Here is a 22,020-nt window from a genome sequence, read left to right as displayed (position 1 = left end):
TAAAACCTTCTCTTTTGGAGTCACGTTTTAGGAAGTAATTATTCCCACTCTGAGTATCAGTATTTCCAGTGCATTTACTGGATATAAATGACATCTTTTCCTTCTGCTTATCAAGAAAGTTTGGGTTGGAGAAGTTAACTGAAATGATATTTTATATGACTGTTCATTAAATCATTTAATGAGCTCACACAGTTACTGCATCACCATACATAACCCACATGCTTTGCCCTGAGAGAGCAAAAATAACAGGCTTAATTTCAATAAAGAGTTTCAGGATTCTCTGGAATACCTAAGTCTCTCTATAAAGAAGAAGGAAAACAAATTATAATCTTTACTAAACAATTTAAATCTGATGCATGGATACATCAGAACAGTTGCATTAGAAAAATTTACCTTTTCCATAGAAGAACTTGCGGTAATAATATGCTCCAAGATCAATGTGTTCTATGATGTAACGCTTCACTTTCTCTCTGTGAATGGACTGGTTTTCCCTTGGTACTTCCAGTACTGAAACACCAGCATTTGTGCAATGGGAACTCAGAGAGGACTCAAAAGAACAACTTTCACCTGAAGAAAAAGATGCTGAATTTGCCCTAGAAAGTGCAATCCGTCTATCTCCTTCCCCACCAGTTTCATTTCTGAAGTAAGGGCAACTCAATACTAAATCATTGCTTTTCCCATCGCCCTCGTCAGCATCTAAATTCTCTTTTGAGTTGAGGTCCTCTTTGCTTCCCAAAGGAGATTCACAGTTTCCAGTCTGGCCGGCTGGCATCTGAGTTTGTGACGCAGCTGAGGCTCCAGTGGTGATATTTTTTCTTTTTCCTACATTTACTCTGGTAGCCATTGCTTCATTTATGTTAAACAAAACACTCTGAACATCATAATGTGCAAAACATTTCTGACAGTTCCAAGAACGAACATTTCTGTCAAGTCTATCATCCAGGTCTGATGAAAACTTAAAAGTTTCATGCTCACTTTTAACTGTTCGCAATTTTCTAAACAAAGATGTTTCTACTGCTTCTGATTTAAGTCTCCTCTTAAAAGATTTCTCCCTGTCTCGACCAATAAGTAGGGCACTATCCATATAATCTAACCCAGAAATTCTGACAAATTCTCCCCTGGAAATCTGTGCAGCAGCATGTAGACTCGGAGAAACCGTAGGATCACAGTGGAAAAACTCAGAAAATCCAAAAGGAGCAAGGGTTTTATGTTCAAAATTTTCCACTCTGTATCCTCTCAGCATTGCAAAAAAATTTTCTCCAGACAAACCTTGTCTATCAATTGAAGAAGTACTGCCATATTCTCTGTGAAGAGCTGCTCCAGTATTTGGGTTAACAGCATTTTGGTCTAACACATCTTCAGCATCAATATCACTTATTGTCACATCACTGTTGCTTCTTTGCCTTATGGGATGAAGACCCCTTTGAGGCGAATGAACAAAAAGATCTCCAATTGAATATTTTCCCTCTGTAAATTCCAGTTCTAGCTCTTCTTGCTGTTCATCACTTTGGTCGTTTTGTCCATTTGGAAGTACTGAGCCAACACCTTCATAACTGGCTGGAGGTCTGTTTTCCCAAGCAGCTTTACTCAGCTCCTTAGAGCAATCCTTTTTGGGAGGCCATTCAGATACCCTTGCTCGAACACCCATTTTAGGCACGGCTGGTGTACCATTTGTTTGATTATTTTCAGCTTTGCTAGAGGCATTTGAAGAAACAGGAGGACCCATGCTACCGTTCAAGGCTTTAAGTTTCCTAGCAAAATAATCGTCAGATTGCATGCTTCTTGAAGACTCCCTGAACTTGGAGGAAGTTCTGCTAACCTTGTGCTTATCTTCTTGCAAAGACCTTTGATCACTCATGTCCAGTCAGTGGGAGGGGAACCACTACTATTGTATAAATTTACTGTTACATTTGTTATTACATCGTCTTTTATGGGCCAATAAACTGTGATATAAAAATACTGTTACAGTCTTCCCACAGGTGCAGGCAGGGACCTCAGTGTACCATTTTTGCACAATTTCTATCAGGAGAGCAATCTGAAAACATTTTCTTCAGTTCAGATGCATTCAGTTCAGTATTAGTCCAGAAAAATTTCTTAAATCTGTTCATAAGGAAAAGAAAAAAAAAAAGTGTTAAAATGTTTATACTCAATAACAGTAAGTTTTCACTGTTTCTTGTATACACATAACACCCCATGAAACTGGATGGACCTAAAGTGACTTGCTTTGTATTATTTTCTATCCTTGGACTCCTTAAAACCTGGCAAATGTAATAATTCCAGTTTTTCATGTGATTCCACAGGTTGTGAGCAGCTTGAACCTGCATCTCTCATGGGCTCTCCAGTACATGCACAAGCAGAATAGTCACAGACAATTCTCTCTGCATTCCCTGCAATGCTGACAGCAACTCAGATGCCTACTCTCCATCTGATCACTGGGGTTTGTTTACATAACATCTAAAACACTCTTTTCCAAACTTTCTTGAAAATGATTAATGCACACAGGAGTGATGAGGCAAGACTGGTAGAAAATGTAAGTAAAATACATGGAGCAGATAGGGCCTTATAAAGAGAGATGTGTTTTGCCCCATTTAAAAGAACACTTAAAGATAAGTAATTGTTCCACTATGATTAATTCAGTGAATTAATGTATTTCGTTTCCCTACCCTTCTCTCTTCCCAAAGGGAGGTTTACTTACATTCCTTTCTTTGGAGTGCAAACCATTATTTAGCTGTGTAAAACAGTTACAGTTGTTTCTGTTATATTATATTCCTCTGGTTGGAAACCCAGACTGTTAACTCAGTTATTGTGATAAAGAACATGCCTGTTTTCTTCTGCAAATAAGAAAAGATAGTAGCTCTATGGATAAGCCTCAATTTGATTACAAAATTGGAACTGTTAGGATATAAAAATACTCTTCAATAGTCCATGACTCATGCTGTGAAGACTCATATGCAGGCACAGTCCATCCATTAATCCATTGCACAAAAGCAGATTAAAGGAAGAGATAAGACAGAATGCTGTCTAATTCTTCAGATTTTATTCCTTGAACAAAAATGCCAACATAACAACCTTTTAAGATGCTGCAAGTAAGGACAATATGCATTTACCAGAGACTAAAAAGAAGTCAGGTTAAATTAGCTTGGAATATGAATTCTCCCTTGATTTCAATTATGAGATGAGGTAGCAAGAGGAGTTCAGAAGATGAGTGGTTTTTTCTCCTATATTTAACATGATAAAAACTTCTTGGAGGATGGGGAGAAAGGATGAGATGAGGGAAAGGGGATAATCTAAACTAAACCTTGGTTTTTTTCTGCTTGTCAGAAATCAACTGAAATTGTGTTCAATATAGCAAACTTTAGAAGACTTCTGCAGTAATGAGGTAAAAAACACAAGCTAGACTTCAGCACTCTCATAATGGCTACGATTTCTATGCGACCAGTAGTGGAAATTGCTGACAATTTCAATAACAATGTATCTCTGCAGCTTACTTTCACTCCATAGAAATTCCTTGCTAGCCAATAAAGACAATTAAATAGGTTCCTTACAAAAGTCCAAAAGATTACTTAGACAACTGACATATTCAGAGAAGTAGCACTTGAAAAGTGGTAAGTAGGATTTTTAAACACTGACTTATGAAAATACTATACAAAAAGAAAAATAGTGGTCAAAGGATCACAGAATGATTTGGGTTGCAAGGGAACTTAAAGATCATCTAGTTCCAACTCCCCTGGCACATACAGAGACACTTTTCACTAGACCAGGTTGCTCAGAGCCCCATCCAACCTGGCTTTGAACACTTCCAGGGATGGGAGATCCTATCCTGGACAACCTGTTGCAGAGGCTCATCACTCTCATAATGAAGAATTTCTTCCTAATATCTGATCTCTTTCAGTTTAAGACAGTTAATCCTCATCCAGCCACTACATGCCCTGTAGAAGTCCCTTTTCAGCTCTCTGTAGGCCCTTTTAGGTATTGGAAGGCCAGAATTAGGCTTCCTGGGAGCCATCTCTTCTCCAGGCTGAACAACCCCAACTCCCTCGCATGAGATGTTCCACTCCCCTGATCATCTTCATGGCCTCCTCTGGACTCACTCCTACAGTCCATGTCCTTTCCTCGCATGAGATGTTCCACTCCCCTGATCATCTTCATGGCCTCCTCTGGACTCACTCCTACAGTCCATGTCCTTCCTGTGCCGGGCACCCCAGAGCTGGATGCAGGGTTCCAGGTGGGCTCTCACCAAAGCAGAGCAGAGGGACAGGATCCCCTCCCCTGGCCCTGCTGCCCACGCTGCTTTGGATGCAGCCCAGGATGTCTTTGGCTTTCTGAGATGCAAGCACACACTGCTGGGTCATGTCCAGCTTTTCCTTCACCAATAACCCCAAAGATTTCTTTGCAGGATTGCTCTCAGATATGTCAATATGCTCAATGTTTTTGGAGCACAAGTAATACTGCAAAGTTAAAATAGAAGAAAGTTCCTTGCAAATTAACATGAACAGCTGACAGCTTTTTAATCATTTCTTAGACTGTTTTTTATACCATCACAGAAGTGGAAGAAACCTTCGCTAAATAAAAACTCTGAAGGAAAACTAAACTATTCCAGAATCATCTTTTCTGTTTCTGCCAGAATATAGATAGAAGAGTGAGAACACACAGTAAGTTTAATTTCACATACTGGGAAAGATATTTAACTTCTTATTAAAGGTTAATACAATTTTATTTGAAATTATGGTGAATTACATCTTGTAGCCTCCCTGCCCTTTTCTACATAAAAACCATTAATAGAAGTCATTCGTTTATGCATTTTAAAATTTTAAAAAAATCTCTGAATAATAGGAAAAAACACATATAAGGTAAGAAAAGGCTGTCTTGTAAAAATTCCATTCTTTTCTTCTCTTGCGTTAGCCTTTTCTCTATCATAAGCATTTGCAGTGTAGCATTTTTCTATCAATCATAAGCATTTGCAAAAGTAGTGAATTGGACCAGGAGCATAATGAAGGTTGAATTGAAACTGGAGACAAGGTGGTGGGAGGCAGAAGGAAAGAGCAACAGATGGACACTACCAGCCCACTTATTTTCAATCCAAATCCACAATGTGATTTACTGATTGGCCTCATAAACATCTGCATTTTTGAAAGGCAGCAGAGCCTGAAGGCCACAGGGAAGCAAGACTTGTTTTGTTTTTTCTCTGGTGCTGGTCGTAGCTTAAATACTTGATGAAGTATGGTCTGAGTATTTTAACAGAGGTACATTGCAAAAGACAGTACTTTAATAGAGAATTCATTTTCTTTACAGTGCAAACTGGTATGACAGAAGACTAAAGAAATGCCTGTTTGGAAATGCAGATTGGTATTTTATTGGAAATAATAATGTTTGAATAAGTGATGCAATATATTTAAGACATATTGTTAATTTTTTTTTCTTAATCTGAAATTGGCCTAATTGAAAAAAAAGTCTGCCTGTTTTTTAACATGACTGACCCTTTCTGTAAATTCCTCTAACTCATCACAGTAGCATGGTCTGGCTGACAGCTGACTTATGCTGATGGATGGCACTATAGTCTTATGTTATCTGTTGTTAAGGATTTTCTCTCTCCACAGTAAGAATTTACCAACTCACAAATATTGCACTGATGTTGACACTATTTATTGTAAACCTGTTTTTTGTTGTTGCTGAACTTATTAAACTATTAACTTCCACAAAGAACGATGTCAGTGTGATCATGAGGACTCTTCAGACTTGTACAGCTCTTTTGGTCAAGTTCTTCACTTCCCTCTTTTCATCTCACCCTAGCATTGAAGAATGGAATCAGTGACAGATAAGGTCAAAAAAGAAAAGCTGGATGCCTACCCTGCTGTTGTGCTCCTGCCAACCCTTCCCACTAAGACTGCTGGATGTTATGCAAATAACTTAAGTTCCTTCCACACAGCTACAAAGACTTCCTTCTGAGCTCAATACAGCAGCTGGTTTGTTAGCTACAGTTACAGTTCTTTAACATGGAACGATTCCAAGTTTCCTGGGGACCTGGATATGTGCCCACAAATGTTCCTGTGCCAGTAGCGGAGCAATGAATGAGAACTGTGCTATTGGACTATCCTGTCAAAAAGAGGTTGTTTGGTAACGCTGCCTCATGTCAGCCTTGATAGATGGAAATGAATTATTTAAGAAGTCTTTCTGTGATCATTTGGTTGATCAAGACTTTGGAAATCTGCCCCTATTATTATGTAATGCTATCATCCTAAAAAAGAATGCATAATTTGGATGAAAGCATCAATCTCTACTATTTATCGAGATGACAATTCTATACACCATGACTTTCAAGCTCTACTAATCTTAAAAAAAAATGGGAAGTGCAATTTGTTAAAACTGGAGTACAGGCAGTAATAATATGCCAAAAGCTGAAGACCTGACATTTAATTTGCATTCAATTGGTTCTACACAGCATTTTCTGTCTCCCTCCAGTTAGTTTCCAGTCTTCAAAGAAACACAGAGTGGTGCAGTAGAGTTATGTATTTGGCCAGTACAGCAGAGCAGCAGCTACACAATTGCCACTTCATGGGAATCTGAAGTTTGCAAGAAAATTCTGCACATGCTTTCAAGTGCAATGAAAAAGAAGAGTTTAAGGGACAAATGAACATGGTTCCTAAGCTGCCTGTATTCTCACAACTTCTAGAAGACATAACTCACTGAACAAATGTGTCACAAGATCTGTCACAAAGATGTGTCACAAAACTAAGATCACCACTGAAAAATTACAAAATAGTAGAAGAAACTTTTTAAATTCAAGTTCCAACTTGGTTTTTTTTTTAACAGACTATGTTAGCAAGTATTCTTAGATTTACTTATTTTAATATATCTGTTAACAGCATCCATTTCTTAATGATTTCCTTAATATTCTTAATAGTTCCTAAAAGAACTATCCAATTTTCAGAAGCAAAGTGACAGCCATGTCTGGTTTCCAAGCAATGTTATTTGTGTGTTCAATTCAGAGAACTCTGATCACACTAAACTGTGATATCATAGCACATGACAGTTGATTATGATGTCACACAGGAGACATTACTGCAGATAGTAGTATGAAAAAGAAAAATGAAAAATTAGTTCTTCATGTTTTTGCCTTTTTTCATGCAAATGTCTTTAGAAAACGATGATATTTAAGCATAATTGTCTTTAAATAGAATATTTCTTTCAAAGTTTTCCATAGGGCTCAGTGAATATTAAAGAATAACGCTAAACTATAATTGAGTCACTTATTCAGATTGCAGCTGTGGAAAATGGATTGGAAATAATACAATGATCAAATTATGAGGAAAGCTCATGGAAAAAAAAGGTTCAAATTATTGTACATCAAATTTACAACTAAAGCTATAACTACTACAGTATAAATGGTTGCTTTAGCTATGCATATTTCAGATACTTGATTAATATGCAGACATGGAAAAGAGGCAGAAGAACGATGGGAAGACCCTCATCTGGCAAATGGAAATACAGATGAGCTGCTCTATAGTGAATACTTGTTGCACACTTCCTTAGCTATGCTGTATTTCTTTACATTTATAGTCTCTGTGAGTGAAATTTCAGAGTAGAAAATGGAAAAAACCCCCTTGTTGAAATAACATAGTTACAAAAATGTATCCACAAACAATCACAGGGAGTGGGAGAGAGGGAGGGAGCTATAGCTAAGAGTGACAACAGCCTACACGATTCTCAGTGCTGGTGTAAGACCCTGACTTTTCTTAGCAAAACAGTGGAATTGCACTAATTTTGGACTGGTACAAGATTTTGGGTAAAAAAGAAATAAAAATAAAAAAACATACTCTGTTCTTCAAACATAGTTCCCTCCTCCAACAAAGAAAATGGCAGATGAACATAAATACTGAGAAAGAGATGCAACAAAACTATGAATTCCACATCTGTTTGATGCTGTTCAATGAAAGATATTTTACTTTTATGGGAGAGACCTCTCCAGCCATAACTTTCTCCTTCACCAACAGGCTTAGAAAAATCTGATGGCCATCTATAGAGATAATTGTGTAAGAGGTAGTAGCAAATAGACCCTTTGAAATGCTAGACTTGTTCATCCTATGGTCAAGATCCCCCAGCTGTCATCTTGGCATTTCCAGAGAAAATATTTTAATAAATCTCACCTTCCAACTGCTAAATACAAAACTCAATACTATGCATCAGTTTGGTTATTTTTAAATATACTGCATCCATTCAGTGAAAAAAACCAAAAAAGGCCATTACAAAAGATGCACTTTCTTCAGTGTAACTCATTATACCAAAGAATATCTATGACAAAGTTCCAGCAGCTTCCCTTTAGCTTATCTTCTATTACTTTTCCTGCATATGTGGTCCTACATATTTTATCTCAATTCATGCTTTGTTTAGTTAAAAAACACTGCTTAATTTTTTCATCAAGCAACGCAGGTTATCTCTCAGTGAACATTAGTGTTTTATACAAAACTGTTACTGACCATAGCCTTACTGTCATTTATTCTAAACCTTGTTAGAAATCACCTTCTATTACTGAAAACTGTATTTAGATAAATTTGTGACTGTTTCAGCAATGCATTTTCTTAGACTATTAATACCAATGTTCTGTTGTTCCATTAATGCAAGATTTGACAGAGATGCATTAAGGCTAATTTGATTTCCAGAATCAACTGGATATCCTCCTATTCTTACAGCTCTTATGCAGAGTTCAACTACAAAACTGGAAGTGAAGCTGTATCTTAGTCAGGTTGAACCATGTAAAGTAGCAGAGTTTAAACAATAGCAAAACTGCCACTGAAAAACACACTAAGAATATTTCATTCGCATTCTTGAAATTCAGTTCAGTTATTTTTAACTGAAATTATGAAACTTAAAATACAGTAAAGCCTACAACTTAAAGTAATTAATGAAGTAAAAAGGAAACTTTTTAACAGGAAGTCTTAGACTGAAGAATTGTTCCAGGAAAAGGTTGAAAATAGATACATAAATATTTTATATATATGTAATTGACCACCTATTATTCCAGGGGAGGGGACATGCACCAAACTCCTCATAGATTATTATTATTATTAACTGATACTATTTTTTGAAAGTCTTTAATAACTGCAAATAGAAGTTATTTGGCCTATCAGTCAAATTCTGGTATCAGTGAAAATTTTTTAAAATCTCACATATTCTAAACTCTCTTAGTTTCCTTTCATTCTTTCCATTCAAGAACCTAGATGTCAAAGGGCAGGAATAACAAAAAAGTACCAAACTTATTGTGTATTAAATAATCTGGTTTCTATAGAGAGACTAAAAAGACATCCAGAATGTAATTTACATAGAATCATCCAGTCTGACATACTAAGACACTGCCCTACTTTAAAGAATTTAGAGATACTTATGCCTGTTCCTCCAACATTTCACAATAATTGCAATTGCCTCATAAATAGATTCACCCTTAAAATACTAGTAAAGCAGAATTTTAATTCTAGTTTCATCTTTGAAAATGAAGAGTGTTCAACACATGATACAGATGTGTCATAAACAAGATTCACACAAAAAATAGCAGTCAGCAGATAAATACAAATAAATTTTGCATAATACTTTATACATTCAGTGTAGTTCAATATTTTAGAAAGAAGGAAGCAAAAATCTGTTTGCATTATGTGTTCTTTTCCTCTGCCATAGATCCAATTCAGTAAGGGAGTTCACATTAGACAAAGTATGAATTATTCTGAAAGGGTAAGGATGACTCATTTTCAGTTATATTACAGAAACACTGCATTGTAGCAAGTTCCACTCAAAAAGCAACAAAAAAAGTGATCTTCTCAAACAAGCTGGACAACATCTGAAATTTCAGTGGAAACAGAATTGTCTACAGGCTCAGAAATTATCAAAAGTCAAACTGTGAGAAGATTGTTGAATTGGCCATTCCTTCATGAATGTATGCATTCTCATTTCAATTGTATAACCCACAAGGCAGGGACCATTCCTTCGTCCACTGTACAGGATGCCAAACACCATGATAACCCATGTGGCAAACAACAAGTGGACCAAGTCACTGTCAGAGGCAAAGCTTAGAAAGATAAAGACAGGACTCATGCAGCTTGTTCACATTATTCAAAGACAAAGAAAAGGACAACCAATTGTATGAGCACCTGGATAACAGCACCAAAAGAGAAATACAGCACCTGTAAATCCCCTAGCAGAAGAGTATACAGAAAGAAGCATATTCATATTGTATGTTGAGAAAGAAACATACATGTGCTCCATTTCAAAACAAACTTTTTACCTTCAAGTTGTTAAGAAACATTTGCAAGTACTACAAATGTTGTCTTTCATGCAGTTCTTATAGAATACTGGCAGAAACAAAAAGCAACTCAGCAAATAAGAAGAGTACTGCACTATTTTAAAACAAAGAAAAGAACATATTGTACACCTTCTCCCATAATTAGTCACATCAGAAATTATTTCTTCTAATTCTAGCTCAGTGCAGAGAATTGAAATTCGAATTGAAAAGCACTCTGCCTAAGAGCAGGCATAGAGAAAACTAGATAAAAAACCCACAAGAAGCAACCCACTTAACATTCAGAAATGTCCATTTCATAAAAAAAGTCACACTGTAAGAATTTTTAACAAATTGCTACAGATGGAATGATGGGATTGAAAAATTAGGAGTAGTTGAATAACATCATTATCTGAGTTATCAATCTTCAAAGTTTAAGGCTTCGTGAATGGAGACAGATTTCTAACTGAAAAATATGCTCAAATAAATTTCTGACAATGCGCTAGTACTGTATTTTCTACAGTTTTTTTCTACAGCTTTTGGGATATATATGTCAGGCTGTTCCCACATTGTGTATACAATTGCTTTTGATTATTCTGAAAAAAATAGGAATTCTGGAGTTGGCACCTCTTTAGCTATCTGAAGAAATGGGTTTTAATTAGAAGTTGATAGGAAAGTAGAGATGTCCTAACATTTTGACTGCTGTTTCACATTCTGAGGTAGAAATTTGGAAGCAGGTTCAGAAGCAGCACTGAAATTGAACAAGGAGTCTAGTACTGCAAAAGGAGATATTGTTCAGAAAGACAGAACAAGATTGCAAGCTTTGGCTTTTCAGAGTCAGTATGTCACAAAAATTTGAGGCAGTTCCACTTTTCATAAGTCTAGTACAGCGAGGCCCAAAATAAAGCTTTTTCATGCACTCAGTGAAAAGATAAAACAATGCATCTATTAAACAGCTGAGGCTGCCTATTCCACGAAAGAGGTTTCAGATGCTGACACTACTCAAGAAAGCTTTTGAAATGTACAAAGCTATTTTTAGCCAGAACAAGAAAGTTCTTTTACATATTTCCATTATAACTGCGCTTCACAGTAAAAATGCTGTTCAGGCAGGAGCACTGATCAAGCCTGCCACGCTCACCCTGGTGATGTCAGACCTAAGCACTCACTTGGATCCCATGGTATGACCTTACAGACCCAAACACTGGACTTAGCTCCAGAGATCACCAAACTCCTCCAAACAGCAAACCACTTACAACATTAATATTACTTCTACCAGAAATATTCACTCCAATGGGTACAGCTTTTAAAGGAATCTAATTTTTTGAAGGAGAAAGGAAGAGCCTCCCTAAAGCAAAGACACACTCAGTACAATCGGTCGATGAATGAGACAGTCAAAGACCCTGCATGGATTTTAGTCATGGCTACACAACAGTTTGAAAACTCACTATTCCATTCCAAAAATCTTCTGCTTTGACACACTACCATCACTAAGACTTCATTTACCCAACGGGAGCCGGAATTCCAAAAGGGTTTTAGAGGTATAAAATGAAAGCACTAAATGATAAGTGATAAAAGATCAAACTGTCATTCTCCTCATGTTCATGAAAATATGTATGTCGCCCAGCAGGTTTTCATATACTTACTCACAGCATACCTTGCTGGCTCAAAATAACCAGATATTTGCATTTAAACCAAATGTAAAAAACATATATATTACAGATAACCTTTCAAACATCCATCAATGTATAAAACTTTTGGTATCAAGGAATATATGGATATGATACTTATACTCAGTGCCTAGAAAATTATAAAATTTTGCTACTTATACTATTTTATCCAATTTCCTGTTGTACATAGAAATTTGAGTGAAAACTGCAATGATTAAAATAAGATTTGAGAAACTTGGCTAAACACACATTTTGGTTATATATGTCCTCATATTTCACTCCCAATATTAAAGATATATCCATGTTCTTCTTGAGTTTTCCTGTAGTAACACTTATGATGATACTTGAGTTTTTCTACCAAAGGACTTCAATTTCTATTGGAGTCTGTCTATTAGAAAGGGTCACACCAAGCTAACACCGGTCTTTCCAACACATTGCAACATCTGGGCTAAGAGGGAATCAGAAAGTGGATAAATACAGTTTTAGAAGTTCAAGTTAATTCATTTCTAGAGGAAAAGAAGTGCTTGAGTCCACTTCACATCTAAAGCAAAGGAGAATTCGAATAACTGTCTCATTGCAAAAGTTCTCAGCAATGAAAAACACCCAAACCCACTGTCTATGACAGCAGAGAAAAACTTCCTGTGACAACTCAAAACATTCTAATGTTCTAGCTAAGAGGCCTTACTGTTCACTAAGAAGTACAAAAGCACATTCTAAGGAAAAAAGAGAAACAAAACTAAGATTTCTCTTATGTTTTCAAGAAAGTAAAACAGGAAGTAGGTTTCCTGTCATGTCATTTGGCAGTAGAGTGGCTCTGATACCACGGTTCTGAATTATTTTTAGTCTTAATGAAGGAAGTGGTTGATTAAAACAAAATAAGTTTTTAAAAAAAGGAAACATGAACATGAGACATTGTTTTTTATTAAAACCAGTTTAGTTTGACCCTGATTCCTTATCAACTGGCAGGAATTGTGAGGTAGTACAAACTGATAATATTACTGGCCAGTTTTTGGAACTGTAGCTTCAAGCTGACTGAGGATCTGCAGTTTCAAATGTCACCACATAACTTCTCTGGTACTTCTGCATCACTGTAGAGCTCTAAACTGTCCCTTCACATCACTGCGCATCAAGATAGTTTTTTAAAACTTATATTTTGAGAATAGAAGTTTCACTTTTTTCTATCCTTCCTCTCAGAAGCAAAAGAGCAGGAGTTCCATATAGAAATCTATGGTGGCCATAATGCACTTGATTCATACAGTCTTACTACATACAAACAATTTTGTTCTTAATTTTACACTGCAAATTTGGAAAGCAGACTTAATAATATTAACAATATACACTAAATATTTTGGCAGTTACCAAATAACTTGGTAACTTGTGTCCTCATGACATTTCCAAGCACAAGCAATTGGACCTGGACCGCCTGGCACTGAACAATTCAGCATGGGCAAACAAGTGCCTCTCTGAGACAGCCACCCTCTAGGCCACTTGGTCCCACAGCTTTGTACAGCAACAGCTCTTTTTCTGATGAATAGAATCTTTTTACATAATTCCAGATATAAACAGAAGAACAGTAGCTGGAGTGAAGGGGTTGTTAGCAGAATATTGTTCTTCATTTTTCATCAGTCCACTCAAATTTGGCACAACCTGATAGCAATAAAATGTCACTGCCATCTGTTCAGTGATCATTTGATACCCATCTAGCAACAAATTGCTGTTAAGCTAAAAATCTTGCTCTCAATGAGACTGAAGAGGACTATAATTATTTCGTTAAAGCTTTATATCAACTTTATGGACTCCTGCTTCCCCCTCAAATTAAAAAAAAAGAACAAACAACAAACAACAAAACACAAAAATAACCAAACCCACTCCAAACAATAACATTGCATTATCATTGCTCTACAGATTTGATTCAGTTTACTAAGTTAAAGCACATGTCTGAGAACTTTCTGGAGTTGTCCTGCTGAGAAAGTATGCTATATATTTTCATTTTAAACAGGAAAAAAAACTGTCTTCGTAAATACAGTGTGGAAACACATCTTTCAAATATTCTGAGTCAGAGAGTCAAGATCTCATTTTTTCTAGATTGGAAAGAAGACACTGTGTTGTATATATTTATTTTCCAGACAAAGTCATCATCCTGACTGGGTTAAGGAATGCAGATTCAGAGCTGCATTCCTTTATGTTAGAGATACATTACAGAAAATGTCTACAAACCTTTCTTGATTCTTAGCTACAAGCCACCATAAGCATGCTGACATGTTCTAATTTTACTGCTTTATGATAAAGAGCTAAAAGGCAAAAATGTTTGAAAATTAAGACTTGCTTTAAGGTGGCTTACTGACAAGTTCAATAATCAATAATTTATCTTTAAACAGATCTCCAAGCACACTAAGAAATAGCACTATTTGGAACCATGAAAAACATAACTGTGGTCCACTTTTGGAAAGCATGGGGAATGTTAGTTTTAAATTCATATTCATCTGGAATGGTTTGCTTTTATAGGGCCAATTTTGTTTTAACTTTTGCTTTTAAAATTCTGGTTACATAACACCCCATCCAATAAATCAGACACTGAATTTTATATTTGATTTATCAAGTTCTGCTCCTTATGTAAATGAAAACGTTCAAATAGGAGGGTATAATTAACTGATCCAAAGTGTTCACACACAGGCATAGTAATGCAGTGTAGGCATTGTAAAAAATCTGCCTCTGAATTTCATTATTGGCTTTGATTTAGCACAAAGTTTTGGGTCAGCCAACAAACTGTATATCATTTATACAGACCACACATTTCTGGAGCTGTGTTTTTACTTGCTGTCAGTGCATATCTCCCTCATTTCGAAGCATAATTGCATTATAGAAACTACAGATCTATTTCAAAATCCAAATTTAGAAAGGAACAATCACATTTGCCATGTTTCTAACTGTTAGAAAGCTCATATTAGATTACAAAAGAAACTACACATTTGACATATAAACTACCTGAATGGCATTCTCTCTCCTTCCCCATACACACTCAACTATTTACCAGTAAAATCCATAGATTCTTTTTCCCCAAAATACAGATCATTATCAAATAAATATTATTTTCTTTATAACCTAAATAACCTTTATAACTGACTGAATATTTGTCAACAAATTATGAATTGCTTACAAAGGGTCTCAGCTATTCATGTCAACATTATGTATGAACCTTTATGAAAAATATCCTTACCTAGGGCAATTCGTAATGTGACTGATTTTAAATATTATTCCAGAATCTGCCCAGCTAGTTTTTCTAAACTCAATAAATTTAAATGAAGATTAAAAAAAAAAAAAAAGCCAAGTCTTGAGCTAAAAAACACAATGCTAACGTTTCATGAATGGCTATTTCGAGTACACAGCACTATTAACCAGGGGCTGTCCCTATTTCACTAGGAAGTTTTCTTTAATGCATATTTATATTTCAAAAACAAATAGCATGGGTATAGCTTTCTTTCCATTCAAGGATAGTGTACATCCGCATGCCATGTTTGGCGCATAAGGCCAGCAATTCTTTGCCTCTCATGATGTGGTTCCCATCCATATACATTCCAGTGTGCTTCTTCACTTCCTCTTTTCTCTATTTCCATATACTTGGCACCATGCATTCACCAAATCATACCCAATTCATGCAATATCTTCCACTTCAATCCATATGTCTGTCATCCTCCATTCAAGGAGCACAAACCAGACAAGTGAATATATGTTAGGCTCATGATACCCTTTGGTCTGGAATGGGAGTGTTCACAGATAACCCTTACTCAGGCACAGCTAGGCAGAATGAAAACAGGCCAATAAGGTAAACTATGATGCTAGGCAAAGTTAGGATGGTAATATTAGTCATCAACCATTTATTTAATTTTAGGCACTCAGAAGCCAGCAGCTTTGCTGATCACCAGTCAAAAGCTCTCACTCTGTCTTCTTTCTGTTTTCCACCCAAAACAATTGGTTTCTGCTCACTGACTGCTAAAACCATCCCAAACCCAAACCCTTGTCCAAAACAGTCTCTTATCAAGGAGTAATCTGCTTGGTCCTGGCAAGTTCAGACTCCTAAACCATCATGAAAGGAAAAGAAACATCCTATATCACTGTCCTAATCCAAGCCCATTTCTTCCTCTTTTATAAATATCCTTTTCCTTGTCCTTTCCATGGTTTATTAGTCTGACAAAAGTCCAGCTTTGCAACATGGCATTTAAGTTCATCTGAATCTAAAAGCACGTCTTTGCTGTAGCTTTATCTAGAATACTCACTTTGGGTTCTATTTAATTCTGCCATTTTTCTATTCATTGTCTCTCTGAATGGTTTGTCCTCTTTGATATCACTATTACTCCTCTACTGTCGCTTCCTTTATTTCAATATTTATTCTTCTCCTTAGGTCTTTCTAAAGTTTCTTAAATCCTTTATTTTCTCCCAGGACACATCTTTTTGTATCCACATGAGTCAGCTGAGATGCTGCACAACATTACTTGTATCAGTTACCTCAGTTTCCTTTATCCTTCCCAGGAGACTACGAAAGCGATGGGATTTCTTTTTAAGTGTTCACTATGCTGTATGACTATTTAAATGCTTCTTTTCCTCTGAATAACAAGGGTCTGTACCTACATTCAACAGTTAATACCATGTGTTACTCTTAGGTGATAATCTATTCCTCCACCTCTTGTCAAAACCAAGGCAAAACAAATATGTACTTCAATATGTTCTTAAAGTCAGCAAATTATCTAGTTCAAACAATAGTTTAGAGAAGATTCCAATGAACAAAACCCTTCAGAGAATACTCTGTCATCAACACTGTCAATTACAAAAAATAAGTAAAAAAAGAGGTCCTAAAGATCAAAAATTATGTATTTTTAGTACAGATAAATTAAGACAAAACCATAAAAAGGAAAGCAGAATATACAATGGCCTTTGTGGTCCTATATCATACTTTTTAAAACTAAAAATTTTTTTTATATTTTAAATATTTTTAAAATATTTTGAAAAATATTTTAAATATTTTTCATTTTTCAGCTATTATTTTTAGATAAAATATAACAGAAATATACAGCCTTTGCTTTAAAAAAACCTGATTATTAAATACCCTCAAAAACTCCTTAAAGCTCCTTGAAAGTGTAAAATTAATATTTGAGTTTAAACACAGGTTGCTACTTAAAAACTTCAAAGATACATATCAAAGCCATCAAATAACTCAAACAAAGGGAACATGTATGAAGGAAAAAAACCCAAAACCTCTTGTATCCAGGATAACAAATACCTGTTCTTCAAAGTATTTAATGAATGCCAGAGCTCACCTTGAAGCTAAAATGAAAATGCCAGATTATTTTGCCACATCTTCGTACAAAACTCATTTTCCCTTGGATTACTGGGGCTTCATTTTGTTCCCCATTTATGTCTTCAAGATTCACCCTGTCACAACTGGTCTTGGTATTAAAGACTGAGGCAAAGAAGGCATTGAGTACCTCAGCTTTTTCCTCATCCTTTGTCACTATGTTTTCCCCTACTAGCAACAAAGGCTGGAGGAAGAACCTCACAGTAAGAGTTCTTTTCACATTCAGTTCTCAAACAAGTTGTAAGTCTAAGGAGCATTTGCCAAACCTCTTAATTTAAAATAGATTTTAACAAACATAGTTTTTCAAGCAGATATCAGCAACATTTGTAACTGAGTTAGAAAAGAGCACTTTATTAAACAAACACACAAAAACTGAATTCAATTTGCTGATATACAATTAATTGTTCCTATACACACAATGTCTCTACTTTTGAATGAGACAGGATTCAATGCATGATGCAAACTGCTTTGCACATAAAAAAAAGTTGGGTGAAACTACTATAGTAGCATATTGTGCTTAAGCTAAACAAGACAAGCATTATTTCCATTGAACTCTACAGAACCCCAGTGACAGTGTGAAGTAACTGGGGAAAGAGTACACATTAACATAAAAAATCTAAGTCCACTGGAGAAAAGCAGCTTTGTGGAAATTGTAAAACCAAACTACAAATACAGAAAGAATTATCTAATAGCGCTATACAGTATAACACAGCAAACATCCTTCTACCCTGAAATACTCAGAGGAGGATATAAATTTGAGTCTGATTTGTTTGATACTGTTAGGGTAGGGGTTTGTGTTGGGTCTTTTTGTTTGTGGGTTAGTTGGTTTGCTTTTTTGGGGGGAGGGCTGTTTGATTTTTGTTTTTAGAAAAAAGGTTATACTATTAATTAGAAAAGAGTACAGTCTGTTCAATACACAGCTTGCCTTCCAAGCAATATCTTAAGCTAAGCATTCCTGTTTTGTTGCAGTATCATTTCAATTCCAGTAAGAAATAAGCTTTCACGTCTCTATGTAATACCAGAAAGGGAATTAAATCATAGTGGATTTACAAAATGAAACTTCAGCCATCAATGTGCCAGTGAAACTACCAAGCAACTGGCCACTATGAAGTGGGAAGGCATCCAGAGGAAAGTTTGCCTCCTCCACCCTTATCAAATACAGAAACACTTAGAAACTAAATTGTTCACATAATAGGAAAACCAAAATCTTCACAGCTGTAGCTATAAGCAACATCTAAAAACTATAGACAAGAGAACAGATCCTGAGTCTGGGCAATGGACATGTAGGAGGCACTTTACTGGAAATGTTTGCTTCCAGAGAAGGAATGAATACTACTTGACGGACTACATATGTGATCAACCAAAAGATTTTTTTTTTAAACATGAATCAGTATCAAAATCAGATGTCTTCTGATTCAATTAATAAGCAGATTTCATAACAATTGAATAAAGAAAGTACCATGTTACAGAATAAAGCAAGTATGAATGATATACTACAAAGACTCATCCACAGAACACATACAGACTCTTCTGTCCTGCTTTAGTAGACATTTTTTATAAGGTGATGCAAACTAAATGTGCTTAAAAAACCCAACAACTCATCCTGAATCCATCATACAGACAGCCTTCAAAGACGGTATGAGATACCACTAAAGCCTTTTCCCAGAGCCTTTGTCTTTTCAGTGCTATGAAACAAGGTAATTTGACAACATTCTGTAATTTAAAAATAAATAGAGAAACATCTGTGTACACTGGGCTTAGCTCTGCATCTGCTACCTAGAGGAGATGAGTGAAAAAGGATTTTAGGAAAATCTTCACTGAGCAGTAGACCCAACATAGCTGGGCAGTTTATGAGCTAAACACTTCAAGGAAATACACCATGTCAAAGGTGGTAACAAATGAATCTAAGAAATGGGGGTTGCTGTCTGCATGTAAATGAGCATGGTTATCAAGGGTTGAAAAGAAACAGGAAGTATATTCTAGTCCAAGGCGACATTTAGAAGTCAGTAAGAGTAATTTAAAAAACTAAATCTGTTAGTTAGAAAACCTAATCTGTATGTTAGCATTTGAGGCACAGAGCTGGAAGAAAGCGGGGAAAATCTTTTGTCCCCCTCATCACCCATCCATTGATCTTATCGCCAGCACTGAGGAGTTAGTATGAGAAACTGTTTTTTCTTGCAAAAGAAAGCTAAACAAATAAATAAATAACCCAACCTAGTTTAGTTAAGATTTTTTCACTCAGCACTACAGTAAAAGATGGAAAAGAAAAAATGCCAAAATAATTTCAAATCAATCAGAGGAGTAAAGCATTAATACTACATCATCCACTTCACCTTGATATTCACAAAGAAAAGAGATGAGAGACCAGGAAAGCCAAAGCTTCCAACAATGAAATAATCGCTTTAGTACACAGTTCTAGAAGTTATGCACACAACACGCACACCTAAAACAATGGAGAGCTCTATTTTAGTTTCCTGTGTGAACTTAATAACAAAAAAATACAAGGGCAACAGAAATACAAACATGGAGGTTCAAGGCAAAAGCAATCCTAATTAAATACACTTGTCAACTACAACATAATTTCAGTACGCAGTTTGTCAATTTTTATCTTTTCAGAGCTACTTCTTTAAAGAGACACTCTGCTAACACACCCAAAAAAATCACTTTAAAAAAATCCCTTTATTTTAACTCTCTAGCTACAAAATGTCAATCCCAACAACTCCTTCTAGTGGTTAATAATCCTGCGATAGAGCAAATTTCCTTCCTACTTCATCCAGTAATACCATATTACATAAACTTGAAATCTATCATGGTTACAAACACTAACCCATTTGAGAAAAACAAAGTATTTCAATTGCTTATTTCTAGTTTAGGAACAGTGTTTCTAAGTCAAACTATATGAAATGCAAAGTAGGAGAGAACCTAAGTTTACATTACTAAAAGTACTTTAAATTCTGGCTGCCCTGGAGACAAAGTTAGCTGAAACAAGTTCAGCTGCCATATAATCCACACTCTTCCTCCTGCTCAGACAAAGCTACCAACTGCCAAATGTTATCTAATAATTAGCATATGTAAAGCAAAAGGGCTGGACTATGCCCTCAGTTTATCTCTCCTTAGACAATAGTTTTGAATTAAACCTGCAGCCCGCTCCAACCTTCAAAGTTCTAAAAAGGTTTGCCAAAGAGAACAAAACAGGCAAAAAACCCCCAAAGAAATCTATTTACAGGTGTATTCTAAATTCCAAAAATGCACAAGAAGAAATTTCTAAACATTCTGTTCTTAAAAAAAAAGTTTAAAATCCTACTTTAAGGAAAGATGAAAATAGAGCCAAAAATCAAAGTCACGTTCTTTGTATCTGGTTCCTAAATGTGATACAGCAATAGCATCAATTCCTAAGTAAGAGAAGTTAAGTAAATATCTGTGAATGGTGATTTGGAGCCAACTGAAAAATAAAGAAAGGCAAAGTAGAAATAGTCTATCTAATCTGTCATTCACCCAAACATAATTAACTGTTATCATCATTAACAATAACAAAGATCACTTTTCTGTAATCTCCAAGAGACAAATGACAAAAGGAAGGATGTCACATACAGAAATGTCTCAACTTCTCTTTTCTTCTAAGCCGTTAGTATATATGCTTAACAAACAGTACATGAAATGGAAATATGTGTTCCCATCCCCCTTGGAAATAACCCCTTCAAAAAATGTTTACAAATTTAGTTTCTATTTTTGAGAAAATTTTGCTGCAGTGGACTTTGATCTTCAGCATTTGATGGCATGTAGCCCTGCCCTTCCTGAAGCTGTCCAAAGCAGTTAATGTCACTGGTCTTAATTATGACCAAAAAAACTTAAAAAATTTCAGGAGTAATGTTTTTCTTTTTATTTGTTTTTAAAGTATTATTTTTTTCCATCCACTTCACTTTCTCTTATTTGCAGCAAGACAAAACAGAGAAACTGTATACAAGTAGACACTAGATGAAGTGGAGGACCTGGGAAAAGTTTGTATTCCTCCTTCCCTCTCCTCACAGGCTGCCATGCAAGACAAAGTACACACTCCATTCACAGGGAAGAATTTGACAAGGCAGCAAATCAGGTTACCAGGCTAAATGGCTGAAATGAGATGGCAAAATAAAAGAAAAAAATTGCAAAAGGAAAAAAAAAGCCTAACAGCTAAGAGCTATGAAGTATTTGAATGATATTCACAGCAAATGAATAGCTTTTTAGAGGACCATAAAAGATAATTAAGAGGACTTGTAGGGTTTCTATTTTTGAAACTAGATGCTTCCTCGCCTCTTGCCCCCTCCTCCCCCCTCAACTTTGCAAACAGACAGGGCTCAGAGTGTGCTGGTTAATAACCAGACCAGGTCAGCCTGCAAGAGATTATTTTAAGCTGTCTGCATTTTTTTAGATAGGAGTGGATGTGACAGGCTACCCAAGAGAAGATCAAATATAACAAGAGGTCATCTGTATCATATTATCAATATTTTAAGACTAAAATTTACTGAAAACAAAAGCTTAGGCCTTGCATAGACAGGGTAAAAAACATTACAGCACAGCCAGTTTCACAAAATTCAAAGCTCTCATAGATTTCTTAGACAATCAATTTTGACCCTGAAAAATGCTTCTAAAACCTCATTAAATCTTCTCCCCTCTTAATTAACTGAGCCTGAAAAATATTGTGATGTCTATTGCCCTGCTACCTAAGCTCACTAACCAAGGAATGAACGACCTGAGCATTT

General features: G+C 35.8%; 1 protein-coding gene across 2 annotated transcripts in view; it reads right to left on the bottom strand.

Annotated features, from left to right (window-relative positions):
* SIPA1L2 (signal induced proliferation associated 1 like 2) overlaps window positions 1–22,020 on the bottom strand; it is a 124,259-nt gene that overhangs the window by 70,170 nt on the left and 32,069 nt on the right. For both annotated transcript variants that reach the window (XM_031058754.1, XM_031058755.1), the window contains exon 3: window positions 394–2,100. In XM_031058754.1, coding sequence (XP_030914614.1) covers window positions 394–1,858 — 1,465 coding nt within the window. In that variant the 5' untranslated portion in view covers window positions 1,859–2,100. The remainder of the gene's footprint in view (window positions 1–393; window positions 2,101–22,020) is intronic.

The sequence above is a fragment of the Geospiza fortis genome, unplaced genomic scaffold (assembly GCF_000277835.1).
Source record: "Geospiza fortis unplaced genomic scaffold, GeoFor_1.0 scaffold381, whole genome shotgun sequence".
Classification (NCBI taxonomy): Eukaryota; Metazoa; Chordata; class Aves; order Passeriformes; family Thraupidae; genus Geospiza; species Geospiza fortis.
Note: the sequence above shows the minus strand (reverse complement) of the source record. Positions and strands in the feature narration are given on the sequence as shown.